Genomic DNA, 16109 nt, shown 5'->3' with positions numbered 1-16109 from the left:
TGCTTTGGAGGAAAAAATGTTCAATGAAAGTGTGACTAAAAAACAATGTAGATTAATATTCATCATTAAAAATTAATTTGGGGAATTTCCATATCTGTGTAGATTTCCCATATGTATACTACTACATATACTCTTGTTAAAATGATAAAAATAAATTAATTTTAATAATGGGAAAATTGCAGTAGAGTCTAAGACATAATGCTATCAGTGGAGGAGTCAAGATGGCGGAGAAGTAGCAGCTGAGACTACTTCAGGTTGCGGGAGATCAGTAGATAGCTTATCTAAAGATTGTAAACACCTACAAATCCAACGGGAGATCGAAGAGAAGAAGAACAGCAATTCTAGAAACAGAAAATCAACCACTTTCTGAAAGGTAGGACTGGCGCAGAAGTGAATCCAAAGGGACGGGAAGATAGACCCTGGGGGGAGGGACCGGCTCCCGGCAAGCGGCGGAGCAACGGAGCACAAAAGCAGGACTTTTAAAAGTCTGTTCCGCTGAGGGACATCGCTCCAGAGGCTTAACTGGGGTGAAGCCCACGCGGGGCCAGTGTGGCCTCAGGTCCCGCAGGGTCACAGAAGGATCGGAGTGTCTGAGTGTCGCAGAGCTTGCAGGTATTAGAACGGGGAAGCCGGCTACAGAGACGGAGCCGAGGAGTGAGCTGACAGCTCAGGGTTACCTTGAATCGGTCGCAGGCTCGGTGAGCTCGGAGCGCGGCCGGAGGCCAGGCAGACGGGAGTAATTGGGCGCTGTTCTCTGAGGGCGCACTGAGGAGTGGGGCCCCGAGCTCTCGACTCCTCTGGGCCGGAGACTGGGAGGCCGCCATCTTCATTCCCGTCCTCCGGAACTCTACGGAAAGCGCTCAGGGAACAAAAGCTCCCGAAAGCAAACCTGAGCAGATTACTCAGCCCGGCCCCTGGTAAGGGCGGTGCAACTCCGCCTGGGGCAAAGACACTTGAGAATCACTACAACAGACCCCTCCCCCAGAAGATCAACAAGAAACCCAGCCAGGACCAAGTTCACTTACGAGGAGTGCAGTTTCAATACCAAGGAGAGCAGCAGAATTCCAGAGGAGGAGAAAGCAAGGCACGGAACTCATGGCTTTCTCCCCATGATTCTTTAGCCTTGCAGTTAATTTAATTTTTTTTCTTTTTCAATTTTTTTTCTCTTCTTCTACTAAATTTTTTTAACTTTTACCCTTTTCTTTTTTAACGTTTTTTAACTAGTTTATCTAATATATATATATTTTTTTTCCTTTTTATATTTTTTTCATTATTGGTTTTCTTTTTTTGTTTCTTTTTTCTTTTTTCTTTTTTTTTTTCTTTCTGAACCTCTTTTTATCCCCTTACCGCCCCCCCTCACGATTTGGGATCTCTTCTGATTTGGCTAAAGCATATTTTCCTGGGGTTGTTGCCACCCTTTTAGTATTTTACTTACTCCTTCATATACTCTTATCTGGACAAAATGACAAGGCGGAAAAATTCACCACAAAAAAAAGAACAAGAGGCAGTACCAAAGGCTAGGGACCTAATCAATACAGACATTGGTAATATGTCAGATCTAGATTTCAGAATGACGATTCTCAAGGTTCTAGCTGGGCTCGAAAAAGGCATGGAAGATATTAGAGAAACCCTCTCGGGAGATATAAAAGCCCTTTCTGAAGAAATCAAAGAACTAAAATCTAATCAAGTTGAAATCAAAAAAGCTATTAATGAGGTGCAATCAAAAATGGAGGCTCTCACTGCTAGGATAAATGAGGCAGAAGAAAGAATTAGCGATATAGAAGACCAAATGACAGAGAATAAAGAAGCTGAGCAAAAGAGGGACAAGCAACTACTGGACCACGAGGGAAGAATTCGAGAGATAAGTGACACCATAAGACGAAACAACATTAGAATAATTGGGATTCCAGAAGAAGAAGAAAGAGAGAGGGGAGCAGAAGGTATATTGGAGAGAATTATTGGAGAGAATTTGCCCAATATGGCAAAGGGAACAAGCATCAAAATCCAGGAGGTTCAGAGAACCCCCCTCAAAATCAATAAGAATAGGTCCACACCCCGTCAACTAATAGTAAAATTTACAAGTCTTACTGACAAAGAGAAAATCCTGAAAGCAGCCCGGGAGAAGAAGTCTGTAACATACAATGGTAAAAATATTAGATTGGCAGCAGACTTATCCACAGAGACCTGGCAGGCCAGAAAGAGCTGGCATGATATATTCAGAGTACTAAACGAGAAAAACATGCAGCCAAGAATACTATGTCCAGCTAGGCTATCATTGAAAATAAAAGGAGAGATTAAAAGCTTCCAGGACAAACAAAAACTGAAAGAATTTGCAAACACCAAGCCAGCTCTACAGGAAATATTGAAAGGGGTCCTCTAAGCAAAGAGAGACACTAAAACTAGTAGATCAGAAAGGAACAGAAACAATATACAGTAACAGTCACCTTACAGGCAATACAATGGCACTAAATTCATATCTCTCAATAGTTACCCTGAATGTTAATGGGCTAAATGCCCCAATCAAAAGACACAGGGTATCAGAATGGATAAAAAAACAAAACCCATCTATATGTTGCCTACAAGAAACTCATTTTAAACCCGAAGAGACCTTCAGATTTAAAGTGAGGGGGTGGAAAAGAATTTACCATGCTAATGGACATCAGAAGAAAGCAGGAGTGGCAATCCTTATATCAGATCAATTAGATTTTAAGCCAAAGACTATAATAAGAGATGAGGAAGGACACTATATCATACTCAAAGGATCTGTCCAACAAGAAGATCTAACAATTGTAAATATCTATGCCCCTAACGTGGGAGCAGCCAACTCTATAAACCAATTAATAACAAAATCAAAGAAACACATCGACAATCATACAATAATAGTAGGGGACTTTAACACTCCCCTCACTGAAATGGACAGATCATCCAAGCAAAAGATCAACAAGGAAATAAAGGCCTTAAATGACACACTGGACCAGATGGACATCACAGATATATTCAGAACATTTCATCCCAAAGCAACAGAATACACATTCTTCTCTAGTGCACATGGAACATTCTCCAGAATAGATCACATCCTTGGTTCTAAATCAGGTCTCAACCTGTATCAAAAGATTGGGATCATTCCCTGCATATTTTCAGACCACAATGCTATGAAGCTAGAACTCAATCGCAAGAGGAAATTTGGAAAGAACCCAAATACATGGAGACTAAACAGCATCCTTCTAAAGAATGAATGGGTTAACCAGGAAATTAAAGAAGAATTGAAAAAATTCATGGAAACAAATGATAATGAAAATACAACAGTTCAAAATCTGTGGGACACAACAAAGGCAGTCCTGAGAGGAAAATATACAGTGGTACAAGCCTTTCTCAAGAAACAAGAAAGGTCTCAGGTACACAACCTAACCCTACACCTAAAGGAGCTGGAGAAAGAACAACAAAGAAACCCTAAACCCAGCAGGAGAAGAAAAATCATAAAGATCAGAGCAGAAATCAATGAAATAGAAACCAAAAGAACAATAGAACAAATCAACGAAACTAGGAGCTGGTTCTTTGAAAGAATTAATAAGATTGATAAACCCCTGGCCAGACTTCTCAAAAAGAAAAGAGAAAGGACCCAAATAAATAAAATCATGAATGAAAGAGGAGAGATCACAACTAACACCAAAGAAATACAGACAATTATAAGAACATATTATGAGCAACTCTATGCCAACAAATTTGACAATCTGGAAGAAATGGATGCATTCCTAGAGACATATAAACTACCACAACTGAACCAGGAAGAAATAGAAAGCCTGAACAGACCCATAACCAGTAAGGAGATTGAAACAGTCATCAAAAATCTCCAAACAAACAAAAGCCCAGGGCCAGACGGCTTCCCGGGGGAATTCTACCAAACATTTAAAGAAGAACTAATTCCTATTCTCCTGAGACTGTTCCAAAAAATAGAAATGGAAGGAAAACTTCCAAACTCATTTTATGAGGCCAGCCTCACCTTGATCCCAAAACCAGACAAGGATCCCATCAAAAAAGAAAACTACAGACCAATATCCTTGATGAACACAGATGCAAAAATTCTCACCAAAATACTAGCCAATAGGATTCAACAGTACATTAAAAGGATTATTCACCATGACCAAGTGGGATTTATTCCAGGGCTTCAAGGTTGGTTCAACATCCGCAAATCAATCAATGTGATAAAACACATTAATAAAAGAAAGAACAGGAACCATATGATACTCTCCATAGATGCTGAAAAAGCATTTGACAAAGTACAGCATCCCTTCCTGATCAAAACTCTTCAAAGTGTAGGGATAGAGGGCACATACCTCAATATTATCAAAGCCATCTATGAAAAACCCATCGCAAATATCATTCTCAATGGAGAAAAACTGAAAGCTTTTCCTCTAAGGTCAGGAACACGGCAGGGATGTCCATTATCACCACTGCTATTCAACATAGTACTAGAAGTCCTAGCCTCAGCAATCAGACAACAAAAAGAAATTAAAGGCATCCAAATCGGCAAAGAAGAAGTCAAACTATCACTCTTCGCTGATATGATACTATATGTGGAAAAGCCAAAAGACTCCACTCTAAAACTGCTAGAACTTGTACAGGAATTCAGTAAAGTGTCAGGATATAAAATCAATGCACAGAAATCAGTTGCATTTCTCTACACCAACAACAAGACAGAAGAAAGAGAAATTAAGGAGTCCATCCCATTTACAATTGCACCCAAAACTATAAGATACCTAGGAATAAACCTAACCAAAGTGACTAAGAATCTATACACAGAAAACTATAAAGTACTCATGAAAGAAATTGAGGAAGACACAAAGAAATGGAAAAATGTTCCATGCTCCTGGATTGGAAGAATAAATATTGTGAAAATGTCTATGCTACCTAAAGCAATCTACACATTTAATGCAATTCCTATCAAAGTACCATCCATTTTTTTCAAAGGAATGGAACAAATAATCCTAAAATTTATATGGAACCAGAAAAGACCGCGAATAGCCAAAGGAATATTGAAAAAGAAAGCCAAAGTTGGTGGCATCACGATTCCGGACTTCAAGCTCTATTACAAAGCTGTCATCATCAAGACAGCATGGTACTGGCACAAAGACAGACACATAGATCAATGGAACAAAATAGAGAGCCCAGAAATAGACCCTCAACTCTATGGTCAACTAATCTTCGACAAAGCAGGAAAGAATGTCCAATGGAAAAAAGACAGCCTCTTTAATAAATGGTGTTGGGAAAATTGGACAGCCACATGCAGAAAAATGAAATTGGATCATTTCCTTACACCACACACGAAAATAGACTCAAAATGGATGAAAGACCTCAATATGAGAAAGGAATCCATCAACATCCCTGAGGAGAACACAGGCAGCAACCTCTTCGACCTCAGCCACAGCAACATCTTCCTAGGAACATCGCCAAAGGCAAGGGAAGCAAGGGCAAAAATGAACTATTGGGATTTTATCAAGATCAAAAGCTTTTGCACAGCAAAGGAAACAGTTAACAAAACCAAAAGACAACTGACAGAATGGGAGAAGATATTTGCAAACGACATATCAGATAAAGGGCTAGTGTCCAGAATCTATAAAGAACTTAGCAAACTCAACACCCAAAGAACAAATAATCCAATCAAGAAATGGGCAGAAGACATGAACAGACATTTCTGCAAAGAAGACATCCAGATGACCAACAGACACATGAAAAAGTGCTCCATATCACTCGGCATCAGGGAAATACAAATCAAAACCACAATGAGATACCACCTCACACCAGTCAGAATGGCTAAAATTAACAAGTCAGGAAATGACAGATGCTGGCGAGGATGCGGAGAAAGGGGAACCCTCCTACACTGTTGGTGGGAATGCAAGCTGGAGCAACCACTCTGGAAAACAGCATGGAGGTTCCTCAAAATGTTGAGAATAGAACTACCCTATGACCCAGCAATTGCACTGCTGGGTATTTACCCTAAAGATACAAACGTAGTGATCCGAAGGGGAACGTGCACCCGAATGTTTATAGCAGCAATGTCTACAATAGCCAAACTATGGAAAGAACCTAGATGTCCATCAACAGACGAATGGATAAAGAAGATGTGGTATATATATACAATGGAATACTATGCAGCCATCAAAAGAAATGAAATCTTGCCATTTGCAACAACGTGGATGGAACTAGAGGGTATCATGCTTAGTGAAATAAGTCAATCAGAGAAAGACAACTATCATATGATCTCCCTGATATGAGGGAGAGGAGATGCAACATGGGGGGTTAATGGGGTAGGAGAAGAGTAAATGAAACAAGTTGGGATTGGGGGGGAGACAAACCATAAGTGACTCTTAATCTCACAAAACAAACTGAGGGTTGCTGGGGGAGGGGGGTTGGGGGGGTGGGGTTATGGACATTGGGTAGGGTATGTACTATGGTGAGTGCTGTGAAATGTGTAAACCTGGAGATTCACAGACCTGTACCCTGGGGAAAAAAAAAATATATGTTTATAAAAAATAAAATTAAAAAAAAAAAGAGAGACATAATGCTATCAGCAAAAGGAATTTTATAAAAAAGGAGAAAAGCTTAATAAAGATCATTATTTTAAAATTTGTTACTATCAGACTTAGTATTTCATTATTTAATAATTATTTTATTATTACTATTTAGTATTAATTAATATTAACACACAGATCATTACAGCTCAAAAACAGAGAAAAAATATATCCATTCAACCATGTGATAATGAAAATCATGAGTTTGGGTTAGGTCTATTTCCATATGACTTGGATTTTTTAATGCTACCATTTTAGTTTTTTCTTTCATGACAGTTACTTTTAACTCACTCTTAAATTTAATAAATGTTCATTGAAGGGTGCCTGGGTGGCTCAGTTGGTTAAGCGGCTCTCTTCCCAGAGTCCCGGGATCAAGTCCAGCATCAGGCTCCCAGCTCCACGGGGAGTCTGCTTCTCCCTCTGACTTTCTCCCCTCTCATGCTCTCTCTCACTCTCTTGCTCAAATAAAAATAAATAAAATCTAAAAAAATATATTCAATGAAATGTTACTATTGGCAGAAAATATACACTTGACAATGTATAAACGGTGGTGAATAAAACAGACATGTCCCTGACTGATAAACATATGCTGATTAAACACCACAAATGCACAAATGAAGACAGCTATAAAGGGAAAGATTTAATAATATGAGAGCATATAGACACCTCTCTCTGCTACCAGGACCTGGGTTCAATAGTGTACAGTCCATGGAATGGATTTCAGTCACAATGCTACTAATAATGAACTGTGTGACCTTGGGCAAGTTTATTTAAATGAACACATGCTAATCTTTCAGAGTAGAAATATAGCCTAAACCATAAATCTGAAGAGCTACTTAATCATCTTTTAAATCGTCAAACAATATGTATTCTTAGCCAAACATCCAAAAACAGTAAATGGCAAACAGAAAAATGTTAACTAATTAAGATTTCTTTGTCTTGGCTTCCTAGGTCATTTAAAAGACTACTTAACTTAAACAATATAAAATATTTAAAGGAATTAAAGGATTACTTGTAGTCAGGCAATCCTCAAAGTATCAAGATAAGAACTTTTGAACATAGTTTACAATTGTGCAGCTTGCAGTAATAATGGGTAAGACTATTAAACATTTGTGATTTTTCTAAGGGAAGTACAACCAAATCAGAGTGTATAGAAAGGCTGACAAGTACCTCAAACTTAATCCCACTTAAATTAATGTATGTGGGGATTTCAGTGTAAACATAACTAAGCTCCAGATTTATTTTACTTCTTTTCCGCTTTGTGGACATTTCTTTGAAGTTGTTACTATAAACATTTCCAATCTCCCAAACTTTTTCTCTTCTGCATTTCTGCACACTGAAAGTGCTCGCACAAAACAGTAATATAGAGGTTTCTTTACAAATAACCCCAAAATTATTTCTGACATGATCTACATCCACATTCAAACCTACTGCAGTACCGCCTTAAGAAGCAATGTGTCATAACTACTAGAGAAGAACAAGGTTCCCAAACGGTAAAACTACAGACGTATCAGAAGTCTATTGACCTCCAAACAGTATCCTTTCCTTCTCAAAGATACCTGAAATTCATTAGCAAAGACCCTTGTTCAGATTTTCTTTCTGTACTCACATTAAAATCTAAGTAGCATAGAAGACCTAAAGTCACAACATAAGTTCACCAAAAGGTATAAATAATAGATAACTATTAAGTTCTTTATGGTGGATTTCAACAAAATGATGGACATATTTGTATTTAGGCCCCTTTTATCTAAGGGGAAAGTGTAACATAGAAAATAAAACAAAAATAAAAAGTTACAAAAATAAGTGTTTTGGGGTTTTTTTTAGATTTATTTATTTATTTGACAGACAGAGATCACAAGTAGGCAGAGAGGCAGGAAGAGAGAGAGAGAGGAGGAAGCAGGCTCACCCCTGAACAGAGAGCCCAATGCGGGACTCGATCCCAGGACCCTGAGATCATGACCTGAGCCGAAGGCAGAGGCTTTAACCCACTGAGCTACCCAGGTGCCCCCAAAATAAGAGTTTTTTAATAAAGGCAAATACTAATATCAATGAATAAAACTGTTTGATCAGACAAAACCACAAAACACTAAGAAGTGGCGAGAAATTTTATACTTATACATCTTCAAAATAAAATATAAAAGCCAAAGACTGAAAATATATTACGTAAATAAAAATAAATTGATATAAACAGATACAAATCAACTAGGTGAAACAAATCACCTAATGACCACCAGAACAAATTAAAAATATATACATGATTGATTCTCAGTATTCAGGGTAGTTAAATTCTATAAAGTTGCTGAAAACACTGAATTAGTAAATACTGATTCATTCCTTCTGAGAAAATACAGAATTGGGTTCTGGTGAGCTTCTGGTTACAAATCTTTTGTCAACCAGTCACTCATAACCTGGTTTCATGTGTGTTTCTCTTTAAAGACACCTTAATATATGTTGCCAATTCATTAATACAATTCACAGCTAACTGCATTATAATGCATCCCTGAACAATGTTTATCTAACCCATACATTTTCTCCATAAAACACATCATATCTGGGGATGAGCATGTCAGATGACTCAAATATTATGCAGCTCTGTGTATGTCCATGAACGACCCAGAAAACACCATAAGTATTGATTTGGGGGTTACAAATAAATTTTAGTTAGTATGCAAGTTTGCAGATACAGAAATCTGTGAATAATGAATATTGATTATACCTGGATTTTGATGCTGGTTTAGTACTTGCTTAAATGATACTAGGTTAATGACATAAGTTCATTTCCCTTATCTAGAAGATTTAGATGATATATTAGAGCATCTCTAAATTCCTTGTCACTCCTGAATTTCTTAGAATTGAGGATCTCTCTAAATTGAGCCATAAGGCATATCAGCTCCTGCATAAACTAAACTCTTCTTAGCTGTCTAGGCTTGCCTCCTTCTGCACAGAAATTTAGGTATATTTGATAAAGGAAGGATATATTGCTTTCTACCCACCAATCATCATGCACTCTCACACTCCTTTACCTATAATCCATCCATTCTTTCATCCCCCCATCATCATGTATGAATCACGAATGTAGTGGTGTTGGAAATATGGTGATCAACAAGATAGGTTAAGATCCTTACCCTTTGGTGATCATATTTTAGTGAGAGAGACAGCAACCATGTAAATGAACAGATCCATAACTTAAATTCCAGTAGTAGTAAGAGCAAGAAATTAAAATGAAACAGAATAATGGTATGTAGACAGACAATTGTAGGTCAGAATAAAATAGAGTTACCAAGCAGGACTTTCTGAGGAGGCAATGAGTAAGAGATCCAAATGAAAAGAGAGGAATAAAAGCATAGATTTAGAGGTAGAAGAGCATCAATGACAAATGCTATGAGATTGAGTAAACTTGGTATTTCCATGGAAGAGAAAGAAGACCAAAGAGATCGACTCAGAGGGAGTGTGAAGCAGCTTGGGACCAATTGTGGGTTGTCTTGGTCTAGGATCACTAAGTCTGGGTTTTATTTTAGGTGTGATAGAAAAACCCTGAAAGAATTTTTTTTAAAGATTTATTTATTTACTTTAGAGAGAAAGAGCACATAAGTAGAGTGAGGGGCAAAGGGAGGCAGAGAGGGATAGAGAGAATCTCAAGCCAACTCCCTGTTGAGCATAGAGCCTAATGTGGGGCTCGATCTCACAACTCTGAGATCATGATCTGAGCCAAAATCAAGAGTTGGCCACTTAACTGACTGAGCCACACAGGTGATCCCCTGTCCCCAAAAGAATTTAAGCATTGTGTTATGATCTAACTTACATTGTAAAAGTGTCACTCTGGCTACTGTGGATCAGGACATGGAGGGGAAGAGAAGAGAGGTGACATTTTCGCCAAGTTCCAAGAGAAGGGGCAGCAGTGGGAACATAGTAGTGGCCAGAAAGCTGGGATCAAGTGATCATGTTTGGGGCATTGTTGAAAACAAAGCAAACGAAATATGTTAACTGATCAGCCTCAGAGTTTAAGAGAAAAAGTGGTATCAGGGCTAGTTCTTAAGTAAATAGTGACATACGAAAATAGTAAATACTAAAATCGGGAAGACTGAGTTAGTGAGTAGGACAAGACAATCAAAAATTTGGTCTGGAGATAAGAGACCTATCAGATATTTGAAAATGTCCAGTATATAAACAAAGCAAGACAAAACATAAGGAAATATAGCAAGATGAAAAAAGGACAGGAACCTAGAGATAACAGATAAAAAGTAGTGTCAATGCCAAACATGACATGACTTTTCCCCAATCCCAAATCTTGGTAATAATTTATTCATTTGCTCAATCAACAAATATCTATTAAGCAACCACTCTGTGTCAGGCATGGTTCTAAGTGCCTGAGATGTAAATCTTTCCTACATGTCCTTTCACTATCCTATTTTTGAGGAATACCACTGTAACCATATTGGCATTAAAGAAAAAACTACCAACCAACTAAGCCTTCTGCATCTCAGAAATTGTATCTCAATTTTTAAATGCATGGAATTCCATTTTAGATGCATTCATTGACATCACTTTTGCAATAGGAGAATTCCATAAAACTTTGAATTATATATTCAAAGTTCATCTCTTAATCATTTGGACAACATCAAAAAAATACAAGTAATGATCTCATTAGATAGATCATTTTTTACTGAACCTGTTATTTTGGTCTAAATAGCAGATGAATCCTATCCTGTTTTAGTTCACTGTTAACAATAAGGTGGTCTATTTGAATAATGTTTGCAATATTATTGATCTGGTAAAATAACAAAATCCAAATATGAATTAAATAATCTCAAGAACGAACCAAGGTTTGAATTGCAAAATGATCGGGAGCATATAATACAACATTATGACCATATAAGAGAAGACAATAAAAGGCCATATATCTGGGAAATTAAAGGGCACATGCAAAAGGGTGAAGATAAGTACCAAAGAAATGCATTACACAGCTCGCATGTGCAGGTGAGAGTCTCTGGGCTTCTGGGTAATGCCTGGGCTCTGCTGATGTTTCTGCTGTAGGGACAGAGACAACTGCACACTCACTGCTCTCAGGGGCAAGCATACCATGGCACTGGAGGGGTTCTCTACCGCCTTTGCATTGCTGGGACAGAGAATCAGCCTTCGAACCAGAGAAGAAATCATCTCCAGTTATGGCATTGGGATCTTAACCCTGTCTGGACCTACCACCCTCGTTTCATCATTCCTTCTCATTTCACCGGTGGGCTCTCAATTTTTAGACTGATTCTTTGATTTAAACATACTATGGAGTTCACAATAAAGTCCTTGATCTTTTGGCTTCCAATCCCTAACTCAGGCCCCCCAGCCCCACTAAAATGACTCATTAGCCAGCTTGGTAGTTTAGGACCCAGAATTTGCTCCAAAATTCTGCCTAACCTTTGGTTTATTGTGCCTTCATCGAATAATGTAATATAGGTGCTGATCGCCTCCCTGATATATATTTTTGATGAAATCAAAAACTAAAAACACTTGAATCTCCATTTCTGATATAAACAGTTTTCCACGTAATGATGAAAAGGTGAAAAATGGATTTTCTCCATAACAACAACCACTACCACCAAAAATGATGGTCTACCTTTTAACCTCTTAGTTTAGAAGAGAAATAAAAGTTCTATTATTTAATGGACTCTTCAAGCAGTCTTGTGAAACAAGCCTGTGCATTTGTCAAAGGAAGCTATTGTCAGTACTTCAAACATTCTAATTCAAATAGCACAGATAATGTAAACTCACTTTAATCTTCTTGAAAATGTCTATGACAAGAGGAAAGGAGAAGAAAAAAAAAACCTCTTTCACTATTGATGTTACATTTTATAGGCATTCCTTTGCTTCTTCACTGATTAAAAAGCTGATTAAAAAGCTGATTCTCTGGTTCTTTGCTTATTTAATGAGGATGCCCTTAAATGGCACTGTCATTTATGGAGGGTATGTTCTGTGAAGGATGCCTGAAACACTTTACCTCAAAGGCCTGGAAGGTCAATCCAACATAGTAGTCTTCTGACACTGTTATTTTCCACACACATTCCTTCATCGGTCTGTAGTCATCAGGATAATTAGGAGACTGAATCTGCCCTTCATTTTTACGTATCTCACCTCCACAGATCGCTGAGGGTGAAAATAAGCAAATAAATAAACCTATACCTGACATTTCATTTTCATTTTCTTCTGAGATAACATTTTTGCTCAGTGCCTGTAGCTGAGTGCATAAAGACCGGACTATAAAAAAATCAAAGTTGGCTGGTTGTACTGCTGTAAATATTTAGATGGTAAAAACCCAGCCAGCTAACTATAAATATTAGATAATGGCACTGGAATATATGATTTTTTTTTATCATGGTTTCTTTACATCTTTACCAAAAACAGTATTTAACTTTTAAAAACTGTTCGAGATTTTGTAAATGTGTTCTATGTGGTAGAATATTCTAGCATATTCTGTATGATTTCCCTGGACTGGTTCTTATAGTCTTTGGGGCTTAGGTAAAACAGCTGATCAAGAGAGACGCTCCACAGCATTCTCTGCGCCTCTAGCAGCGAGCTAGCATCATGTGCTCAACATCTGTGGCTCCATCCAAACAATCCCCTTCACTGCCATCCAATTAATCTCTACAGCAAAATGCTTCCGTTTACTTAAATTATAAGGGAAGCAGAAATCTCCTGTCTTCTAAATTACCTAAACCCTGTGCTAGCAGAAGCAGGCGCAAGACAGGTCTCTTCTGCCCACAACCTGACAAAACAAAACAAAACAAAAAAGGCTATTTTTTAAAGCCAGGACACACAATGCTGGTTTGTTGTTTCAGAGAAGTATAGAACAAAGCAGTTGGTAAATTCTCCCTTGAATGCTGACTCTCTCACTTAGACAAAGCATGCTGCAGAAATGTGCACAATTACTTTCTGTGCAGTTTCCTGTAACAGAGAATTTCAGCAGCACAGGCACTAAATAAACACAAATTTAATTCAAAGGAAAAACCAAAATTTCTTCATGACATTTTAATACTATCATGGAAACAATGGAAATTTGGGTCATTCCCTCCCACACACATATCCATACATACATTTAAATGTTACTATGTCACTGGTACCAAGAAAGAGGTTCTTGCAATTTAATTTTACTGAGTGTTTTTCGTAAAATCAGTCTTGTAAATATTATAACACAGATTTAGGAAACTTCATTATTAAAATGTAGTTACAGTATCATTCTAGTGATATGGAGAGAAAGGAAATTTCTGCTAAGAGATGTAAGGGGAAGTCATCTCTAAAACTTAATGGGACTTGCCTTCATAGACCGCTGCAAAGCCTTTTCCCACCCAGTTACTGCTGCTACGAAACTCAATCCACATTCTGCTGTCTGTAGAGGTAAGAACTTCAGGAAACTTGTCCCCACAGAATCTACCTAAAAGAAATAAAAGAATAAAGAGAGATTCCTAAATATGACTCTGTATTCTAATTGCTTTCCACACTAGCTACACATCATATATATATATATATATATAACCCAATTTGGTTCCTATAGTCCATCCAGAGTAATTAGAGCTATAAGAATGCTTAGTATTTACTTAACAAAGGTGGATGAATAAAAGAATCTCTTCAAATCTATTTATAAATTACTGGAACATACCATTCCCAGATTAATGGACTGACGTTAGTCTTACTGTCTACAGAATTAAGAAGCAGTTAGTGCTAAGGACATATTTGTAAAAGGTCACATGATACATCAAGGTAAAAAAGTACAGAAGGTCCTGAGAAACTGGCTCCAATTGTCAGACCAGTCATTGCAGAGGAAACTTGGTTAGGGATGTGTCTCAGCCCAAAGCAGAGTTCTTTGTCCTTTGGGGCTCAATGACGACCCATCAGGGACACCCACATGCTGCTCCAGGGTCCACATTCCATCTCATGTACAAAGTCATAATCCATTGTACAGTTGGCAGGATGACAAACAGGACCTGAAAACTTGCATGGGAGTTCTCACTGTTCTCTAATTATGTATCCACAGGCAAGTATAATACCAAATGAATATAACTACCTGTCACTCCTTCTGTCTTCCCTCAACCTCCCATAAATATGTGTTGGCTAACTGTGTGTCTGCCATTGTGCTTTAAATTTCCATAGGATGACAAAATGGTTAAATCTGGCAATCCACATGAAATAATTTTATCAACAGTAATACACTGCCAACCATTTCCCCCGGAAGTGATGTCATACGTAGTTTCAGTATATGAAAAACGGTAGTCAACTTAAAACAAATTCATACTAATGGTCAACAGGTGAAGAAGTGTCTTCCAAATGGCAAAGTAAATTAAGAGCATGTAAAAGACAGCAATGTTTCTCAAACCATAACGTGCCTATGAAATGCCAGGGAGTCTGTTAAAATACAATCTCTAATTCAGAAAGTGTGGAAGGGCGCCTGAATTTCTATCCCTCTAACAAGGATCCTGATGCTGCCTGTCTGACAGGCACAGGTCTCAGGGGAAACAATGGGGAAAATTTTCCACATGAAAACGATGACCAGACTGAACCAGTCTGTTGGCCCACTATACGCCGAAGCGTGTAATGCTGCCGGCGTTCTAAAAAGAAGTGTGCTCCACTATTTTGCTTTAGATTTGGCTCTTCAATATGAATTTAATGAAATGTTTTCTTTGGAACACATGTACCTATAGTACAGATTGCTTCACCTAGGCTAAGAAACGCAATGCTCAAGACAATGTTTTCTTCAACCTGACTTACCACCTTCATTCAACTCTTTATTTTTTCTTATGTTTAAACATTTCTAGATGTCTTGGACTTCCTAAGACTTTTAATACACTTTTAATACAACAGTGTCCATTCAGCAGGTTTTGGATATTAAGGAAAAAAAGATCTGTATGGCATATAAACGCAACTGAGCAAAGCTACCTCCAAAAACCAAGGAAAAGTTGCCATTTCAAAGAAAAATCAGTATTAGTGTAGATGCTTACATGCTCACAACAGCTCTCACCTTTAAGTAAAACAGAGGGCAACAGTAAAGTGCCTCATGCAAGTTAATGGTGTGGTCTGTGGTTACATGTTGGCAGCAGACCTTTGTGAGCACCAAAACTGAGCTACAATTTATGACACAAAGTACAAATGCCTCTCCTCAGCCACAAAAACTCTCTGAGAAGCACAACCGTGACGTCCACAGTGAGAGCTAACATGGGTGGTAGGAGAAACCAGCTACCAAACACAGACCTAGGGGCTCATATTCCACTGCCTTAGCCAACAAAACAAAACATATACACGTGCTCCCGCATCATTTATCTGGGTTTTTCATTAAAGTGGTGATTATCGAATTAAAAATACATGTGGAGGCTATTCTCAGTCATTACATTCAGATCCAAGTATTTCCTCATAACTTAAGCTAGTTTAAAATCAATCTCTCTATTGATCTGTGTTTTGCTGTGGTTGAAAAGAGTATAATAAAAATTAAAATGTGGGCCACATATGTTTCTAAGATGACTCTTGAAAGAATCTACTTAAAAGGACAGACTAGATGAATGC

At 37.9% G+C, this 16109-nt stretch overlaps 1 protein-coding gene across 1 annotated transcript in view; it reads right to left on the bottom strand.

Annotated features, from left to right (window-relative positions):
* The window catches only part of TLL1 (tolloid like 1), a 170299-nt gene that overhangs the window by 54417 nt on the left and 99773 nt on the right, over positions 1 to 16109 (bottom strand). Inside the window, exons 14-15 of the mRNA XM_032855437.1 lie at positions 13873 to 13989; positions 12559 to 12704 (exon numbers count right to left, since the gene is read on the bottom strand). Of these exons, the coding sequence (XP_032711328.1) occupies positions 12559 to 12704; positions 13873 to 13989 (263 nt within the window). The remainder of the gene's footprint in view (positions 1 to 12558; positions 12705 to 13872; positions 13990 to 16109) is intronic.

Source organism: Lontra canadensis, unplaced genomic scaffold (genome assembly GCF_010015895.1).
Source record: "Lontra canadensis isolate GAN:19392208 unplaced genomic scaffold, GSC_riverotter_1.0 scaffold10, whole genome shotgun sequence".
NCBI classification, from domain to species: Eukaryota; Metazoa; Chordata; class Mammalia; order Carnivora; family Mustelidae; genus Lontra; species Lontra canadensis.
This window is presented reverse-complemented; position numbering and strand designations above follow the sequence as displayed.